Below are 20,976 nucleotides of genomic sequence, written 5' to 3' on the forward strand. Positions count from 1 at the left end.
GTCACCTACGGATCAGCTGTGCGAGTGTCGTCTGATAGAGAGCCAGGAGGCTGTTGTTAGTGCATCTCAAGGTAAATCCTCGCTTTTATTTTAATTCAACGCTTATTTGAGTTCAGAATTAGCATACAGTTCAGAACTGTGTTTCAAGTAGTTTTCACAGTCTCTACGTGCTTGTGATTCTGACACTCTTTTTCTCCCCCATCCACTTTCACTGATTTAAACTGCCTTACCAATTGCTTTAAATGCAATGTAAACGGTTGGGTCATTCTGTGGCTGATTCAACCATCTGTTCACTAGAATAATTACATTTGTAGATCATGTCCCTAGCTAAAGGGGGTTTTATTTTAAAAACAAAAATAAAAGCCTATGTCACACAGCAAGTTTTACAGATGTACCATGCCGTGCTTCCTTTCTACAGTACAGGTTAAAACATGCTTACATGGTTATACTTTTGTCAACCTTACATTGTGATTTGCTTGTGTCAGTAACAAACTGTCAACTAACTGTCAAACCTCTCTCTTTCCTGGGCAGGGAGGCAAGAGCTAACCACCAATATGGCCACAGCACAGTCAGTCTTAATGTTAGCAGTATGCATTCTCATGATAACTGAGTTCATACTGGCACAGAGGGACTACTATGACATCCTAGGTGTGCCAAAAGATGCCTCCGAGCGCCAGATCAAGAAGGCCTTCCATAAGCTAGCCATGAAGTACCATCCTGACCGAAACAAGAGTCCTGGCGCAGAGGCAAAGTTCAGGGAAATAGCTGAGGGTGAGTGCTGTCAACTTCTGTGTTAGGTAGATGGGCACTCCCTCGTCCGTTCCATTAGGGCTCGTTACGTCAAGTCCACATCAAATGTATTGGACGAAGTGTTAATTATTCATCCTGTAGTTGTATTAATACTTTTGTAAACATTTCAACAAGTAATGGGTGTTTTTCCAATCTTTAATATTGTCAGTGTAATGGACATTATCAGGTGAACAAGGAGAGCAGTCGTTGATAATATCAATTTAAAAAATGTATCTGGTTTAATTACAAATTTGCAGGGATAACAATAGCCCGGACAGGAGCGGAGAATGTCTAACTGGCCTTCACCGAGAAGACTCAATAGCCTAATCAGCAACGCGAAATGTACTGTTAACACCAGCCGAGAAGCTTGTAGGAAGTCAAAAAGGACAGTGACTTTGTCAGCTACTACAGAACCACAGTGTTCACAGACAATACCATAATAATCTGTGTGTCCTCAGTCCTTGTACCTCCAGTCTGGCGTCAATCACTATCAACAGATGTGAGTTTAATCCATAACAGTCAGCATCGAGTCTAGTGACCAGCAACCCGAGTGTCACAAACAGAACACTGGAAATCATGTGTAATACAGAAAGGGAAAGCGTGTAAATATGCTTAACATTGCGTTAATCACTCTAAACTGAATATGAACTTTATTGATCTTATTAATATTCCCATTACAGTCAGTTATGACATTTTTAAATGTTAAAGCATTTGTTGTTTTTCTGATGTCTGTGGACACCAAGAGACTCATGTTTCCTTTCCTTTGCCAGCGTACGAGACGTTATCAGACGATAAGAGGAGACTGGAGTATGACCAGTTTGGACATGGCCCCTCCCCTGGTGAGCCAGGCACAGGAGGTGGGAGGAGTGGACAGCACTTCCACCCGAACTTTAACTTCAACTTTGATGACCTGTTCAGAGACTCTGACCTGTTCGGTCATAACCAACACTCCCATCATGCCCATCACAAGAGGGCCTTCAACAGCCACTTCCAGGCCCACCAGGAGGCCCAGAACAAGCACAACAGCCACTTCCAGGCCCACCAGGAGGCCCAGAAGAGACACTTCCAGGGCTCCTTTGGTGGAGAACACTTTGATAACATGTTTGAGGACATGGAGAACATGTTCTCGTATAACGGACACACGGGCGGGGCGGACAGCCGGTTCCAGGGCTCAGCAAAACAACACTGCAGGACAGTGACACAGCGCAGAGGGAACATGGTCACCACATACACAGACTGTTCTTGATTTATTATCACCAGAAACATATCCCACTACTCACTGGGTATGAGTTTAGCTATCGTGGGTATTTTGGAATTACTGTTCATTTAACACTTTGTGGAACATGATTTTGGGTGGTTTTGGAAAGAAAGAAAAAAAGTGTGCTATAAATGTGTTGATGCCTATGGGCCATAAAACAAACTGTTCTCAAGCAATACCTTTCACTCATTTTGGATATAATTAAACTGGGCTTATGTATTAGGTTCTTACTTCTGGATAGCATTGCATGTTACGATGCCTCCATTTTGGATTTCAATTTACTTTGTTTACATCGTGCTAAGCACCGGCTCTCCCATTTCTCAGGTTCTCTATTGGCTTCCATCTTTGTTTGAGAGTAGCAATTGAGTTGAAGAAGAAAAAATAAGCATTTTATTTCATGTCCTTTCTATTTTCCTCCTGGAGTCTTAAAATTGCTATGCAAAACCAAAGCAATTCTCTCTTTCAGAAAGAGTTCTTCCAATATGATGACAAATTCAGTGTAATAGCACGTTTATATTGCTTATGCCTTGTACTTTAAGAGCTGTTGCATTTGATTGTGGACTTATTAATTAATTCTCCCCAGTGTGTCAAGTTGCTGTCACTTACTTCAAGGCCCATCTTAAACCTTTCCCGGTTATGAATAGAGCACATGAGTTGAATCTCATCGTGAAGTTGAAGAGAACCTAGCTATATACATGTATTTAACATGGTTATACACCATTATCAACTGTTACCTCTTGGTTTTTTTTCTGCAAAGTATGCCTCTTCTGCCGTTTTGTTATGTGCAATATTTGCAGTCGGCAACTTTGTTCTCTGTTCTGTTGTCTCTTACCTCGACTTTGCTGCCTGATTGTCATTTTGTGTGAAACCAATGTTCAGTTATTGACTGCTGTCTGCACTTTGTTAATCCTAAGGATGATCTATTTTTAAATATTGAAAGGATGAGGATAAGCACTTGTTTGGAAATAAAAGTGTATTTACTCTAAGGTTCCTGCAGACTAAAATGTATTTCTACAATTCCTATCATTCTATCCTATCATGTTCTATTCTCTTGGTCCATTGATTTAGATTACTGTAGTATCTTCTAAATGTGTGTATTCTATTCATGCTCTGACATTTGATCAATTAATGTAAATCTCAGAATAGGTTCACAAAACACTATGTATATTATCATCTGCAACTATAATGTAGCTACTATTTTAGCCTAGTGGTTTGAGAGGCGAGCATACAACCGGAGGGTTGCCAGTCCTGGGTCTGACAGGAGCTGATAACTGGATTGTTGACGGTATCAAATCATAGAGGCTTTTGCCTGCCGTTGTGCCCTTGGGCAAGGCACTTAAACCCCCACAACAGCTCCCCGGCTGCCCAGTGTGTCTTTTGGAGGGGTTGGGTTAAAAGAGGATGTCAAATTTCCGTTGGAGCTTGTGTGCAATTGACCAGTAAAGTGATCTTACTCATACACATCTATCGAAAAACTACATTACAATATGTTTTTGGGCTGCGGCCTAATCTTGGGAAATGCAGTCCTATTTGGAAAATTCAAGCAGCATTTGAGAGCGTTTGGAATCTGGAAGACTACACGTCCCAATAATACACAGCGCAGTCGCAGACTGTTGGGAATGGCTTATTTCAATGGTCTCTATGGGACGTTGAATGACTTTTAACAGAGCTGGTGGACAGCTGTTCCATTAGTTTATCTCTCTAGAAAGGTGTCAATTTAGCTTGAACATGGAGGCCCTAATCCCCGTTGTAAACAAGCTTCAAGATGTCTTCAATACGGTGGGAGCAGACATATTACAGCTGCCGCAGATAGCAGTCGTTGGAACCCAGGTAAAACCCTTCCTCTTCGTAGCTGTCAAAATAGGGTTATGCTGCTAGTCTCTTCACATGACACTGAAAGATAGCTAGCTACATACATTGTTGTCTATCCAGCTATTTTGTGTTCGAGGTTTTCATTATGTTCGGCAAAACATCAGGATTGCTGAAAATGGGCCATTGAACTTGAGTGAGCGTGGTGCAGTTAAAAATAAACCTCTTTCTGTCTCTGTTTGTGCATGAGCCAGTTGTGTGGCTATTATTGGTGTGCATGTGTTGGTGGACAGCTGGCATGTTCCATTTGACCCGGGCAAAGCCTGCTTTTTGTCAACAGCAATTATGAAGAACTCTCTGTCAATAACTGTAGGACAACCTTATGTGCCATATTATTTGGTAACACTGCTGTTCTCAGATCTGTCCTTATGTGAAAGCTGTTAACCCAACTCCATGATGTGACATACTGTGATGCCTGGTCCAACGCTACTAGTCCAACGCTCTAACCACTAGGCTACCCAGTGACCACACTGACCACTAACCGTGTGTGTGATTCCTCATTCTGCTCTTTGGGTATTTTCAGACCACTTTGTGTCATTGTTTCTGACCTGCCACTCATGTTGTTATTTCTGACTCAGTGTTTTGCACCCCTTCACACCAATTGTACCAGCCTATTTCAGCAAGTTGTGAAGATCACACGCTTGCCACTGTTAAACCCAGAGAGAGCTGTTTTTGAAATGACCACAGATTTGAAAATAGGAGCTGAAACGTTCTCTATCTCTTTGACTGCCGACCCCACAATGTGGACACACACTCAGCTATGTAAAGGTCTTGTCTGTTTGTGTTTTCCTATACATTCCTCCCTTGACAGTTATTAGGGACCTGTAGACCAGACCGTCCACACCTGAACAAGTATTCTATCTAGGGTTATTCCTTAAATGATTTTGATCTTATTAATATAGTATTCTAATTATATGACCGTAATCCTGTGTGGCTCAGTTGGTAGAGCATTGTACTTGCAAAGCCAAGAGTTGTGGGTTTCGATTCACACTGGGGCCACCCATAAGTTAAATGTGTATACCACATGACTGCAAGTTGCTATGGATAATTTCTGCTAAATGGAATGTATGATACATTATATTATTGATACATCTCCCATATTCCATTACCTTATTTTGGTTAGGTGAAAATGTATATCTAAACCGTGTGTTATTGTATTCCACAGGCGTGGAAGGAGATGAATGGGGCAAGTTCTTACACACCAAAAACAAGGTATGACTTATCTCAAACATTGATACGTGTTGCTACTCATGATATTCTGTTTTCTGTGCTGTTGATTGAAGAAAATATACATTAACAAAGCTGGTCTTTTCAGATCTACACAGACGTCAGTGAAATCAGGCGGGAAAATGAAACTGAAAGAATTTCGGGTACTGACCAGGTAAGATGATCACAGTGTAATTATTCAGGACTTTATAAATTGATCTCCTTCACATCATACATCCCTAACAATTTCAACAAGGCTAGTCATTGTTTGTCATTGTATTTCCTATAGGGGATCAGTGATGAGCCTATTCACCTGAAGATCTTCTCTCCTAATGTGGTGAACCTCACTCTGGTGGATCTACCCGGCATCACCAAGGTAACAGTGACTGGAGATGGAGATGAACTAGACACTAAGTGTCTGCTTTGCATAGGAGAAGCTAGTAGCCTAGCAGACATGCAGGGCAACTGCAACCTTGGCTGGAGCGTGATACACTAGAAAGGCTCAGTTGTCAGTCACTCCTGTGCTTCATTTTCATCCACAGTGTTTGGGCAGCCACTTATCTCTCTCTGCGACTGGTAAAAGTGTTTGGTGTGCACAGTATGTTGTGTTGGACTCATTTCTGTAGTCTGTTGTCGTGCACATGCAGGAGGACACTGGCGGTGGTGACCAAGCTGGACTTGATGGACGCTGGTACTGATGCTATGGACGTCCTAATGGGCCGGGCCATCCCTGTCAAACTGGGCCTCGGAGTGGTGGCCTCGGAGTGGTCAACAGGTCTGGCGTTATACTCTACTGTAGCACGTTACACTCACTCCCAATAGTAGCCTCTACTCTACCTTACATACAATGAACATCAGCTGAAATCTGTCTTGTGTTATTGAAGCCGACACGTCTCTGTTTCACACAGGAGTCAGTTGGACATCAACAATAAGAAGTCGGTGAGCGATGCCATCCGAGATGAACATGCTTTCCTGCAGAAGAAGTATCCCTCTCTCGCTAATCGAAATGGAACCAAATATCTGGCCAGGACTCTGAACAGGTGAGAATGTTATTGTTTCCTCCATAGGGCAGTTGGGTATTACATAAGCAATGGTAGTGGCAACTACAGTAGTGACTTGTAACCACACTTGCCAGTCAAGGTTCTTAGCTCTGGTCAGCCAAACAACCTATGAATAACAAGTGCAATCTACTTTATCTAATGAAACTTTGAGATCTCGGATATTGTGCCCATAGGATTGCAACTACTAGCATGGAGTTCTGTAATAGGAATTTCAAGGTGAACAAAAGAGAATGGCAGTCACCGGTAAAGTGATAAATCAGATTGATTTTTGATTGACAAGTTGCAGCAGGAAGACCCCTCCAGCACAGAAAATGTCTAACTGGTCATTGCTGAGAAGGCCTTTACAGTGCATTTGGAAAATATTCAGACCCCTTGACTTTTTCCACATTTTGTTACGTTACAGCATTATTCGAAAATTGATTAAATTGTTTCCCCCCCTCATCAATCTACACACAATACCCAAGTGGTGTAAAGTATTTTAGTAAAAATACTTTAAAGTACTACTTAAGTCGTTTTTTGTGGGATCTGTACTTTACTTTACTATTTTATATTTTTGCCAACTTTTACTTAACTACATTCCTAAGGAAAATAATGTACTTTTTACTCCATACACCCAAAAGTACTCGTTACATTTTGACAGGAAAATGGTCCAATTTATGCACTTATCAAGAGAACATCCCTGGTCATCTCTACAGCCTCTGATCTGACGGACTCACTAAACACACATGCTTTGTTTGTAAATTATGTCTGAGTGTTGGAGTGTGCCCCTGGCTATCCGTCAATAAAAATAAAATGGTGCTGTCTGCTTTGCTTAATATAAGGAATTAGAAATGGTTTATGCTTTTACTTTTGATACTTAAGTACATTTTAGCAATTCCATGTACTTTTGATACTTACGTATATTTAAAACCAAATACTTTTAGACTTTTACTCAAGTAGTATTTTACTGGGTGACTTTCATTCCTACTTGAATCCTTTTCTATTAAGGTATCTTTACTCAAGTATGACAATTGAATACTTTTCCCCCCACAGCAATACCCCATAATGACAAAGCAAAAACTGTTTTAGACATTGTTTGCGAATAAAAAATAAAAAAAAGGTTTTAAAAATATTACATTTACATAAGTATTCATATTGTGTTGTTGAAGTACCTTTGGCAGAGATTACAGCCTCAAGGCTTCTTGGGTATGATGCTACAAGCTTGGCACACCTGTATTTGTGAAGCTTCTCCCATTTTTCTCTGCAGATCCTCTGAAGCTCTGTCAGGTTGGATGGGGTGCTTCGCTGCCTAACTTTTCAGGTCTCTCCAGAGTTTGAGCGGGTTCGAGTTTGAGCGGGTTCAAGTCCAGGCTCTGGCTGGGCCAGTGAAGGATATTTCAGAGACTTGTCCCGAAGCTATTCCTGCGTTGTCTTGGCTGTGTGCTTAGGGTTGTTGTCCTGTTGGAAGGTGAACCTTTGCCCCAGTCTGAGGTTCGGAGTGCTCTCTCTACTTTGCTCCGCTCATCTTTCCCTCGATCCTGACTAGTCTCCCAGTCCCTGCTGCTGAAAGACATCCCCACAGCATGATGCTTCCACCACCATGCTTCACCGTAGGGATGGTGCCAGGCTTCCTCCAGACTTGATGCTTGGCATTCAGGCCAAAGAGTTCAATATTGGTTTCATCAGACCAGAAAATCTTGTTTCTCATGGTCTTAGTCTTTAGTTGCCTTTTGGCAAAATCCTTTTACTGAGGAGTGGCTTCTGTCTGGCGATTGGTGGAGTGCAGCAGAGATGGGAGAACCTTTTCATAAGGACAACCATCTCCACAGAGGAACTCTGGAGCTCTGTCAGAGTTACCACCGGGTTCTTGTTCACCTCCCCGACCAAGGCACTTCTCCCCTTATTGCTCAGATTGGTGGAGGCCATTGTGTTCTTGAGGGCCTTCAATGCTGCAGACATTTTTTGGTACCTTTCCCCCAGATCTGTGCCTCAACACAATCCTGTCTTTGAGCTCTACGGACAATTCCTTTGGCCTCTTTGCTTGGTTTTTGCTCTGACATGCACTGTCAACTGTGAGACCTTTATATATACAGCCTTTCCGAATCATTTCTAATCAATTTAATTTACCACAGGTGGATTCCAATCAAGTTGTAGAAACATCTCAAGGATGATCAATGGAAACCGGATGTACCTGAGCTCAATTTAGAGTCTGAATACTTATGTAAATAAGGTATTTCTTTATTTTAAAAAATATATAATTGGCAAAAAATATATAACCTGTTTTTGCTTTGTCATTATGGGATATTGTGTGTAGATTGATGGTGGAAAAAAACGATGTAATCCATTTTAGAATAAGGCTGTATGTAACATAACAAAATGTGGAACAAGTCAAGGGGTCTGAATACTTTCTCAATGCACTGTATATCCTAATCAGCTGACAACTGTTCTGTAAACACCAGCCAAGAGGCTTGTAGGAAGTCAAAATAAAACGCCAGTGACTTTGTCAGCTACTACAGAATCACAGTGTTCACAGACAATACTACAATAATCTGTGTGTTCTTGTACCTCCAGTCTGGCGTCAATCACTCAGCAGATAGTTTAATCCATAACATACTGCATCGAGTCTAGTGACCTTCAACCCGAGTGTCCCAAACAGAACACTGGAAATCATGTGTATTACAGAAAGGTAAGTGTCACACTTAACTGAACATGAACTTTATTCATTGGAAATATTCTCATTACAGTTACCTACTGTATCTAATGAAACTTCAAGGTATCAGATACTGTGCCCATAGAATTACAACTACTAGATTGGAATTCCCATTCAAGTCCCATTCAAATCAATGTTCTGTAAGTTGTATGATTCTAATTCTCCTGTCCCTGCTAGGTTACTGATGCACCACATCGGAGACTGTCTACCGGAGCTGAAGACGCGTATCAACTTGCTGGCGGCCCAGTACCAGTCTCTGTTAAGCAGCTACGGCCAGCCCGTTGAGGACCAGAATGCCACCCTGCTGCAGCTCATCACCAAGTTCGCTGCGGAGTACTGCCACACCATCGAGGGCACGGCCAAGTTCATTGAGACGGCCGAGCTGTGAGTAGTAGTACCCTCTCTACTCCACAAGGAGGTGCCGATGTGTGGGCAAAATGCCCGTGAAAACCCAGAGATGCACTTCATGTAGTATTACCTGAGATTTGAATGTTGGCAACTTTCCTTTGATTCATAGTAGTACATCATGTTTGTCACAACATGTCAACTTCATCTATCCTCTTGTTTTGCAGATGCGGTGGTGCTAGAATCTGTTACACATTTCACAAGACTTTTGGGCGAACTTTAGTCAGTGGATCCCCTAGGAGGTCTCGACACCATAGATATCCTGACTGCCATCAGGAACGCCACTGTGAGTAGAAGTACTGAGAGTTTCTTCTTCTCTCCTTCTAACAGTATTTACTAAAGAGTGGGCATACCTTCAACCTGGGGAACGGATAAATAATCATCTGTCTTTCTCTTAATGCTACTTTGTCTGAACAACACACGGTACATGTCTGTCTCTAGTCTCGAATTTCTCTCTCTCGCTCTCTCCCTCTTTCTGTCTCTCTCTAGGGCCCTCGCCCTTCTCTGTTTGTGCCCGAGGTGTCGTTTGAGCTTCTGGTGAAGAAGCAGGTGAAGAGACTGGAGGAGCCCAGTCTGCGCTGTGTAGAGCTGGTCCATGAGGAGATGCAGAGGATCATCCAACACTGCAGCACACAGGTAGACACACACACACACACACACACCAACACACTGTCATGTATAACTAACACAGTTCTTCTCAAATAGTGGGGCACGCCCCCCCGGGGAACAAGATTTTTTGTGCCGCAGGGAGTAGGTTTTTTTTGCACCGAACAAGAGCACACAGCACAGAGCAGGAGATATGAAGTGCAGATAACAAACCCTTAAGAGACACCATGGAAAAAGACAGAGAGAGACAGAGATAATGAGACAAACGTAAGTCTCCCGAAAGCTAAGACGAGGAAATATGACGAAGTGTATGTAGCGCTTGGCTTCACTGTGACTACGGTGGGAGACGAGGAGATATGACGAAGCGTATGTAGCGCTTGGCTTCACTGTGACTACGGTGGGAGACGAGGAGATATGATGAAGCGTATGTAGCGCTTGGCTTCACTGTGACTACGGTGGGAGACGAGGAGATATGACGAAGCGTATGTAGCGCTTGGCTTCACTGTGACTACGGTGGGAGACGAGGAGATATGACGAAGCGTATGTAGCGCTTGGCTTCACTGTGACTACGGTGGGGGACGAGGAGATATGATGAAGCGTATGTAGCGCTTGGCATCACTGTGACTACGGTGGGAGACGAGGAGATATGACGAAGCGTATGTAGCGCTTGGCTTCACTGTGACTACGGTGGGAGACGAGGAGATATGATGAAGCGTATGTAGCGCTTGGCTTCACTGTGACTACGGTGGGAGACGAGGAGATATGATGAAGCGTATGTAGCGCTTGGCTTCACTGTGACTACGGTGGGAGACGAGGAAAGACCGGTATGTTTACTGTGTCTAAAAATGTTGGCAGCGGACAGCATGAAGCCAAATAAATGAAGGCGTCACTTAAAGACATTACACCCCAATCACGCTGATAAGCTGCTTGAGTTTTTTCAGCAAAAACGTGCCGAATATTGCCAACAATCGTCCCGCTTTGTGAATGCTACTTCAGTAAACCAGCGAGCACTGTTAGCATCATATAAGGTGGCGAACCAAATTGCTCAGTGCAACAACCCCACTCCATAGCAGAGGAGCTGATACTGCCTGCAGCATTACACATGGTTTCTGTCATGCTGGATGACTCAAGTGCTGCAAAATAAAAACTATCCCTCCGTCCAATGACACTGTCACCAGACATGTAAATGACATTGCTAACGATCTTAAAGACCAGCTGGTAGATAAACTCAAAGACAAACGCTTTGCCTTACAGTTCGATGAAGCAACTGACAGCAACAAAGACTGTTTGTTCATCGCTTATGTACGTTTGGACATGACAAACTCCCTGTGTGAGGATCTACTGTTTTGTAAATATGTCAGAGACAGAGCCACAGCTGAAGAGCTATTAAAAATGCTGGACTGCTTCCTGACTGAGAATGGGCTAAAGTGGGAACACTACATTGGTGTTTGCAGTGATGGTGCACGGACCATGGCAGGGATGAGAAAAGGACTTCGGTCACTCATCAAGAAGGCCTCACCTAATGCTGAGTGGACACACTGTGTTATACACAGAGAAGCACTGGCATCAAGGCACCTTTCCTCTGAATTAAGTGAGGTTATGACTGACATTGTAGGTGTAGTCAATTTTATAAAGACCAGACCACTAAAAACAAGAGTCTTCTCTGCTATCTGTGAGGAGATGGGAGCTGAACATCAAGCGGTGCTGTTTCACAGTGAAGCAAGGTGGCTGTCACGAGGAAAAGTCTTGTCCTGAGTTTTTTGAGCTCAGAGAGCAGATAAGAATGTTTTCGGAGCAGGAGCACAAGTGTGACCTCGCAGAAAAATGTAGTGATGAGAACTTCCTGGCAAAACTGGCCTACCTGAGTGACATATTTGGAAAGCTAAATGAACTAAATCTACAGCTTCAAGGGAAAGATAAACACCTCCCTCAGGTCACAGACAAGATCAGCTCTTTCACTCGAAAGCTTGCAATGGGGGGCAGGCGACTTGATGTAGGAAATACTGATTCACTCGAGAACCTGCATGAATTTGTTGACACTACTGACTATGATGCCACCTCAGTGATTCCATATATTAAGGAGCATATTTCATCACTGATGGGATTCTTTAAAAAGTACTTCCCTGAAAACAGTTCCCAATATGACTGGGTGAGAGATCCTTTCAATGCACCAGCTCCAACTGGTTTCAGCTCTGCAGAGGAGGACCAGTTCATTGATATGACGTCTGACTCCACATTGAGACTGAGGTTCACATCACAGACACTGAGTGAATTCTGGCTGAGTGTAGAGGCAGTATCCACTCTTAGGGCAGAGGGCCATGGGCATTCTTCTTCCTTTTGCAACATCTTATCTTTGTGAGACTGGCTTCTCTGCTGTTGCTGCACTGAAGACCAAGTACAGGTCCCAGCTAAACATTGAGCAGGAGCTGAGAGTTGCAGTATCATGCTTCAAACCTCGCAAAACGTGCTCATTGTAGCCATTAATCCTGACTTCCTCATTTTGATTTTAAAAAATCAGCACAATTTTTTTTATTATTTATTGATTATATTTTATTTTATTTTTCAGTATCAAATGGTCAAAAAATAATTACAGTTTAAATTAAGAATTGAATTTTCTTTTTTTTAAATTTTAGGCAAATTGATGCACTTTAAGTATTTTCTGTTACAGACTAAAAAACAATGTTAATAAAGTTATTCTTTGTTGTAAGTTGATATATATATATATATATATATAGATATATATAGATATATATATATATATATTAGATATATAGATATATATTATATATATATAATATTTATAATTATTTATAATATATAATATATATATTTTTCTGTTGCTTTCTTTAATGTTAATAAGGATACAATGTTATGCAGAGGTGTACCTATAACAATTTTATAGACAAATTATACTATTTACAGTCGCGGCGGAGAGTTGGGGGGCGCAAAATGTTTACTTCTTCCTAGGGGGGGGTGTAACAGAAAATAATTGAGAAGCACTGAACTAACCCAAAAGCCTTCTAGGACTTCTAGTCCCCACATGTATAGATAAACACGTCTATACGCACACACACACACACACACACACACACACACACACACACACACACACACACACACACACACCTGATGCCTGTTTTTTCCATAGGAGTTGTTGAGATTTCCAAAGCTCCACGATGCCATAGTGGAAGTGGTCACTTCTCTGCTCAGGAAAAGGCTGCCTATCACCAATGAGATGGTAAATTCAGGTTCAATCGGTGTAATCTGCACGTGGATTATTTGAATGCCAACTGCATCAGGTTATTGTATCACATCACATACAACTCTCCTGTTCCAGGTGCATAATCTGGTGGCCATTGAGCTGGCCTACGTCAACACCAAACACCCTGACTTTGCTGATGCCTGTGGGGTCATGAACAACAACATAGAGGTGACAACCTTTTCTGTTGACATGAATTCTGTAGGATAGTAGTTGGTAGTAGTTGGTAATAGTTGGTATGTAAAAATAACATGATGATGTATGCCATTTAGCAGACGCTTTAAGCCAAAGCGACAGTCATGCGCGTTTACATTTTACATATGGGTGGTACCGAGAATCAACTGAGCAACAGAGGACATTGTGTGTTGTAAAAGGGATGCAACTCTGTGTCCTGTAGGAGTCGAGGAGAAACCGAATGAGAGAGCTGCCCACTGCAGTCCCCAGGGATAAGGTAACTAACTAACCACCATACTCTGAATCTCTTCTATAATACTCCAAACAAAATGGCTCCCAAGCTCAATTTCTCCAGCTCTCTTTAATCGCAATATAATACCAATTGTCCCTGGTCTTTTCTTCTTTACCTCTCCTGACTTCACAAGTCCCTTCTCATTCCTCCTCTCTTCTCTTCCCTTTAGTCAGTAGTTAATGGTCCAGTCGGCCAGCTTCCCATTCCTACCGAGCCCCCTGCCTCTGTGGACACGGAGGGTGCCAAGGTGGGGCATGAGATGGGCATGCTCTGTGCTTCCTGCTGTGCCCTACTCAGTCTGCTCCCCAGTCCTCATGCCCTCTCTTAACAATGTCCTCTCTGCCTTCTCCCTCTCGGTGCGCTTGAGTTTGGCTCTGAATTAAATAGATTGGTTTGCATTGTGATTCTTCAAAGCACCTTGAGGCACAAGTTGCTGTAAAAAAATGGCTTTACATCTGATTGTTTGTGTTGTGTGTGTGTGTAACCTCAGGCTCCCGGAGCAGGGCCCCAGGGGGACCAGGAGGGGACAGGGAACTGGAGAGGCATGCTGAAGAAAGGGGACGAGGGGGCCCCCACCTCTGGCCCCTCCAGCCCTCATAAGGGTCTTCCTGTCAACCTGCTGGATGTGGTGAGCGAATAATAAAGTTATTCAATTTCAAAATGCTGTGTGGTGCTCTTCTGTGATTGGCTGATGCTGTTGCTCCTCCCGCAGCCTGTTTCCGTTGCCAGGAAGTTGTCTTCTCAGGAGCAGCGTGACTGTGAGGTCATCGAGAGACTCATCAAGTCCTACTTTCTCATCGTTCGGAAAAATATCCAAGACCGGTGCTTTCTGACGCTGTCCCTCTCTCTTTGGGAAAGAGGATACCTAGTCAGTTGCACAACTGAATGCATTGAACCCAACCCCTCTAAATCAGAGAGGGGGTTGCCTTAATCAACGTCCACAGTACCCAGGGAGCAGTTGTTGTTTGGGGTTAACTGGCTTGCTCAAGGACAGAGCTGCAGATGCTTTTCAACCTTGCCGGCTCAGGGATTTGATTAAAGGCCCAACACTCTTAAGCGCTAGGCTACCTGCCACCCTTTGTATTTCTGTGCAGTGTTGAAGTCTAGAGGTATTTGCTCCCATTAGGCCAGCAGCTCAGATTTCTCTCTCTCTCCCTCCCTCCCTCTTCCGTACAATAGCGTGCCCAAGGCAGTGATGCACTTCCTGGTGAACCATGTGAGGGAGAGTCTGAAGAGTGAGCTGGTGGGTCAGCTCTATAAGTCTGGTCTTTTCAACGACCTCCTCACGGAGGCTGCAGACATGCTAGAGGTTGGTACCTTAACTATGAACAGAGAGGATTGACACACATCCAAAAGTTGGTACAGGAAGTAGATTTCAAAAAAAGGTAGAATTATTCACAACAAGCTTCATAGTCAAGTGTATCTCATTGTGTGTCCACAGGCTCTGCAGAAGGCCTGTCAGGTCATTGCTGAGATCAGAGAGACTCATCTATGGTAAGGAGGAGAACTCCACTGAAGTCAATCTGTAATCTACTCATCATGTCTGGAAGACTTGGGATTTGCCAATATTAAAGTGCACTGTTGCGGTTCACGGAAGTGTGTTTATACATGGTACTGGCTCACAGCTATGTTAAGGCTAAATACATATCATCGCTCACCTGTGTAAGAAACCGATACCTCATTAAGACACATCTGTGCTGTGTAGTTATAACCAAGAATGTTTGAAGGCCAAACTTGTCCTGTCTTCAGCTGTCCGTGTGTAACACAACAGGGAGAGATTGATGGATCGTTCTTTCTGTAGCCTAAATCAAAGCTGAAACTCAAACCTCAGTTTCAAACCCTCTCCAGTTCCCGTAAATTTGATACTCCCATCCCACATTGTTTATGAAAATGTATATCACTCCAAAATATACTGTAACCCTGAATATCTTTATTTGTTAAATGTATTTTAAGTTCTAATGTCAATAGCACTGGTGCCGCTTACTATGTCATTTTATGTCTACAATGTGCGGGCAATATGTGGTGCATCACTTACGTGAAAAAACACAGGAATTTCACATGTGTGAAATGTCATAACATGTGACAACCTACGAAGTGACGTGATAACAGGAAACTACACGTGACCATGTGACAACGTCAGCACATGTGAGAACATGATCTCATGTTAAATACATGTGACAACATTGTCTCATGTTAAATACATGTGACAACATGGGGATGCAAAATGTGATCGTGATACCATTAACATTTTAGCATGTGAAAACCCAGGTGTCAAATGTCATTGCTTTAAAAAGCATTATTGAAATGAAACAGTTCCGGTTTGCTCCAGAGATTTGTACTGCTAAGTGAAAGTGTTAACATTAAAGGACAGTATGCTGATTACCTGGGAATCAACCTCACCTGGGATTTGAACTCACAACTTCTTGGTTGATAATTAACTGAAGTTTGTGCTGCGCCACCAGGTCTGTGGACCTATGGGAGATTGACTATGCATACACGGAGTATACCAAACATTCGGAACACCTTCCTAATATTGAGTTGCAGCCCCCCCCCCCCCCCCCCCCCCCTCCTCCCCCCCTTGCCCTCAGAACAGCCTCAATTCGTCAGGGCATGGACTTAGTGATGCTGGCCCATGTTGACTCCAATGCTCCCCACAGTTGTGTCAAGTTGGCTGGATGTCCTTTGGGTGGTGAACCATTCTTGATACACACAGGTGTGGAACCCAGCAGGGTTGCAGTTCTTGACTCAAACCGGTGCGCCTGGCACCTTCTACCATACCTTGTTCAAAGGAACTGAACTATTTCCTCTTACCCTCTGAAGGGCACTCATACACTCATACACAAGCCATGTCTCAATTGTCTCAAGGCTTAACTCCTTCGTTAACCTGTCTCCTCCTCTTCATCTACACTGGTTGAAGTGGATTTAACAAGAGACATCAATAAGGGATCATATCTTTCACCTGGTCAGTCTGTCATGGAAAGAGCAGGTGTTCTTAATGTTTTGAAAACTCAGTGTATATTGGCACGAAAAATGTGTTGCACTTTGCCTATTTGTCGAACAACTTGAAGGTGTTATTTCTAATAAAATGACAGTATGCTGCTGTATTCTGATTTAAATTACTGTAAAAAAATTTATTGTGTAATTTTGTACCGTGACCACACCTGAAATGCCCTGCTTCACCACTATGTCTGAGCCTGAAAGAGCCATGGTGACTGATTTTATTGGCAAGAATACATTTCTGGATTTTTGCCAAATTCTGCCCAGAATGAAGTCATTAATTGTCCAATTATCACAACCAACATAACATCAATGTAAATCATGCAGTGCTCAAGGACATTTGGTATTGAGCATACTTGAATGCTTAGGGGATTTGAACTTGGAACCTCTTGGTTGAGTGCATCAATGTTTCTGCAGTTCCACCACATCTGTACTTATTGATTGGAATATCTATTAACACACTCTCAAAGAATAAGGCTGTGGTTAGCGAACAGTGTTGTTCCCTGGGGTACAAAAAAACTCAAAATGTAAACTTCACATATGATCTCACATGGTACAGTTTGGTACCTTGCAGGTATAATGGGACATTTTTCCCACCCAAAATTTTGAATATAAGGTACAATCATTGTGCTTTGATAGATGGGAGAATTTCATTGTAGGGGTCACTTGCATATTTGGGTTGCATGGTCAAATATATATATATATATATGTATGTATTTGTGGCAACCATCAGTAGAAGTTTAAGTGTTTGATGGTTATACCACGTCAAGTTGAGCACCTCTAACATTGTCTGCCCTGCAAACTTTGTAAGAGAATGTGTAATGACCTGCACTGTGAAGAGGTTAGTGTGCATTTTGTTGCCAGAATTTGCTGTGAATTTGTCATGTCTTATCTGAAAACCATTTGTCAGTAAGTTATTGTAAGATTCACAATAACTAACTGGCAAAACGTTATCAGTAGCCTACAGGCAACTTGCTTTCACTAGCAATACATGCTAGTAACCCACTGTGTCTTCACTGACTTCCTGTTGACAACATGACAATCACTTGCTGATTGGCAGCATACTGTAGCAGTGGCAGAATATTGCAGGCATGGCTTTCAACTAGCTCTCTTTGGTCTCCCATGAGAGGGAATGTAGTCCCAGTTCATGTGGTCTGTTGTATTCTGTTCATAAACACTGAGTTTATACACTGTCGCTTATCCAGTCTTATTAAAATCTAACATGAGTGCATGTGATGCCAAAGAGACATACAATATTTCATTTTTAGCTAGTCACCATGTCATTGTAATACCCACTTTCCTACCAGACCACCAGGTCAGTGAGTGTGACAGATTAGCTACAGTAAGTTACAATGTAACTTTCTATGAACCAGCTGCCATTATGCTACTGGAAAGTTCCAGTAACTTCTTAACAGCGCAGCTCTTGACTGTCAGCTGTTCTTACAGAGACTGCAGAACTGAAAGTGTCAAAAGAGGGGCTCAACCATCATCAACACAATGATAAATCACTGAAACTGGTACAACATTTCCACTGACGGTTGGCACAAATACATCAAATTGCCCAACATATGATAATGAGCCCCAGCCAGCACATTGCCCCACCTACATTTCAAACCGCAGTAATGATTGAATATATTGGCAAAATCATATTTGTATTTTATTTGTACCCCTTATTTGTGGTATCCAACAAGTTGCCTGTCCCATCACTGCAACTCCCGTATGGACTCGGGAGAGGCAAAGGTTGAGAGCCCTCCAAAACACAATCCAGCCTCTGGGTGCTTAACTTGGACGCCAGCCACACCAATGTGTCAGAGGAAACACCATACACTTGGCAACTGTGTCAGCATGCTTTGCCCACCACAGGAGTAACTAGTGCTCAATGGGATGAGATCATCCCTGCCGACCAAACTCAGACAACACTGGGTCAATTGTGCACTGCCCCATGGGTCTCCCGGTCACAGCCAGCTGCGACAGAACCTGGACTTGAACCAGAATCTCTAGCGGCGCAACAATGCAGTGTTTAGACCACTGCGCCACTCAGAAGGCCCTGAGTAAATATTGTTTTAACCATTTTACTAGATTATCCACACATGTACCTTAAAAGGTACCAACCAGTATCATGTACCTTTGACCTTTTTGTAAACCAGGGAACAACATTGTACCGTAATCGTACTCTTATTTTTGAGAGTGTGTGGATATACAGTGGGGCAAAAAAAAGTATTTAGTCAGCCACCAATTGTGCAAGTTCTCCCAATTAAAAAGATGAGATAGGCCTGTAATTTGCATCATAGGTACACTTCAACTATGACAGACAAAATGAGGGAAAAAAATCCAGAAAATCACATTGTAGGATTTTTAATAAATTTATTTGCAAATTATGGTGGAAAATAAGTATTTGGTCACCTACAAACAAGCAAGATTTCTGGCTCTCACAGACCTGTAACTTCTTCTTTAAGATGCTCCTCTGTCCTCCACTCGTTACCTGTATTAATGGCACCTGTTTGAACTTGTTATCAGTATAAAAGACACCTGTCCACAACCTCAAATAGTCACACTCCAAACTCCACTATGGCCAAGACCAAAGAGCTGTCAAAGGACACCAGAAACAAAATTGTAGACCTGCACCAGGCTGGGAAGACTGAATCTGCAATAGGTAAGCAGCTTGGTTTGAAGAAATCAACTGTGGGAGCAATCATTAGGAAATGGAAGACATACAAGACCACTGATAATCTCCCTCGATCTAGGGCTCCACGCAAGATCTCACCCCGTGGGGTCAAAATGATCACAAGAACGGTGAGCAAAAATCCCAGAACCACACGGGGGCACCTAGTGAATGACCTGCAGAGAGCTGGGACCAAAGTAACAAAGCCTACCATCAGTAACACACTACGCCGCCAGGGACTCAAATCCTGCAGTGCCAGACGTGTCCCCCTGCTTAAGCCAGTACATGTCCAGGCCCGTCTGAAGTTTGCTAGAGATCATTTGGATGATCCAGAAGAAGATTGGGAGAATGTGATATGGTCAGATGAAACCAAAATATAACTTTTTGGTAAAAATTCAACTCATCATGTTTGGAGGACAAAGAATGCTGAGTTGCATCCAAATAACACCATACCTACTGTGAAGCATGGGGGTGGAAACATTATGCTTTGGGGCTGTTTTTCTGCAAAGGGACCAGGACGACTGATCCGTGTAAAGGAAAGAATGAATGGGGTCATGTATCGTGAGATTTTGAGTGAAAACCTCCTTCCATCAGCAAGGGCATTGAAGATGAAACGTGGCTGGGTCTTTCAGCATGACAATGATCCCAAACACACCGCCCGGGCAACGAAGGAGTGGCTTCGTAAGAAGCTTATCAAGGTCCTGGAGTGGCCTAGCCAGTCTCCAGATCTCAACCCCATAGAAAATCTTTGGAGGGAGTTGAAAGTCCGTGTTGCCCAGCAACAGCCCCAAAACATCACTGCTCTAGAGGAGATCTGCATGGAGGAATGGGCCGAAATACCAGCAACAGTGTGTGAAAACCTTGTGAAGACTTACAGAAAACGTTTGACCTCTGTCATTGCCAACAAAGGGTATTTAACAAAGTATTGAGATAAACTTTTGTTATTGACCAAATACTTATTTTCCACCATACTTTGCAAATAAATTCATAAAAAATCCTACAATGTGATTTTCTGGATTTTTTTTTCTCTCATTTTGTCTGTCATAGTTGAAGTGTACCTATGATGAAAATTACAGGCCTATCTCATCTTTTTAAGTGGGAGAACTTGCACAATTGGTGGCTGACTAAATACTTTTTTGCCCCACTGTATGTTCTTGTTAACAAATACATTTTGAAGCACTGCTGAGTTACATTGTTACCAAGCACTGCTGAGTTACATAGTTACCAAGCACTGCTGAGTTACATAGCTACCAAGCACTGCTAAGTTACATAGTTACCAAGCACTGCTGAGTTACATAGTTACCAAGCACTGCTGAGTTACATAGCTACCAAGCACTGCTGAGTTACATAGTTACCAGGCACTGCTAAGTTACATAGTTACCAAGCACTGCTGAGTTACATAGTTACCAAGCACTGCTGAGTTACATAGCTACCAAGCACTGCTGAGTTACATAGTTACCAAGCACTGCTGAGTTACATAGTTACCAAGCACTGCTAAGTTACATAGTTACCAAGCACTGCTGCGACATTAATTGTATTCCAGACCGAAAGTGTACAAGTTCAAACCTGAGTGCATTTATGCACACTTCATGTTATGTGTCCCTGAGCACTGCTACTTTTTTGTTAGTGTTGTCAGATAATCGCACAATTATTGACTTGATTCTGTGCAACTTTTAGCAGTGCAAAAATGTATTCTTGACAATAAATCT

General features: G+C 42.6%; 1 protein-coding gene and 1 pseudogene across 2 annotated transcripts; both read left to right on the forward strand.

The window, feature by feature from the left end:
- The first annotated feature begins 23 nt into the window (after positions 1-23).
- Positions 24-3,033, forward strand: LOC110490251 (dnaJ homolog subfamily B member 9). The gene is made up of 3 exons (XM_021563526.3): positions 24-71; positions 532-771; positions 1,560-3,033. Exons 2-3 carry the CDS (start codon positions 555-557, stop codon positions 2,033-2,035), a joined length of 693 nt encoding a protein of 230 aa, XP_021419201.1. The 5' UTR covers positions 24-71; positions 532-554; the 3' UTR covers positions 2,036-3,033.
- A 608-nt stretch (positions 3,034-3,641) lies between these two features.
- LOC110490250 (dynamin-1-like protein) lies at positions 3,642-15,530 on the forward strand (annotated as a pseudogene). The gene is made up of 16 exons (XR_016486743.1): positions 3,642-5,128; positions 5,232-5,297; positions 5,412-5,498; positions 5,749-5,897; positions 6,031-6,162; positions 8,734-8,848; positions 9,050-9,256; positions 9,445-9,563; positions 9,767-9,913; positions 13,032-13,121; positions 13,221-13,313; positions 13,540-13,593; positions 13,778-13,855; positions 14,099-14,236; positions 14,321-14,917; positions 15,050-15,530. The product of XR_016486743.1 is annotated as a dynamin-1-like protein (transcript).
- The last annotated feature ends 5,446 nt before the right edge of the window (positions 15,531-20,976 follow it).

The sequence above is a fragment of the Oncorhynchus mykiss genome, chromosome 15 (genome assembly GCF_057628025.1).
Source record: "Oncorhynchus mykiss isolate SJ-2025 chromosome 15, ASM5762802v1, whole genome shotgun sequence".
NCBI lineage: Eukaryota > Metazoa > Chordata > Actinopteri > Salmoniformes > Salmonidae > Oncorhynchus > Oncorhynchus mykiss.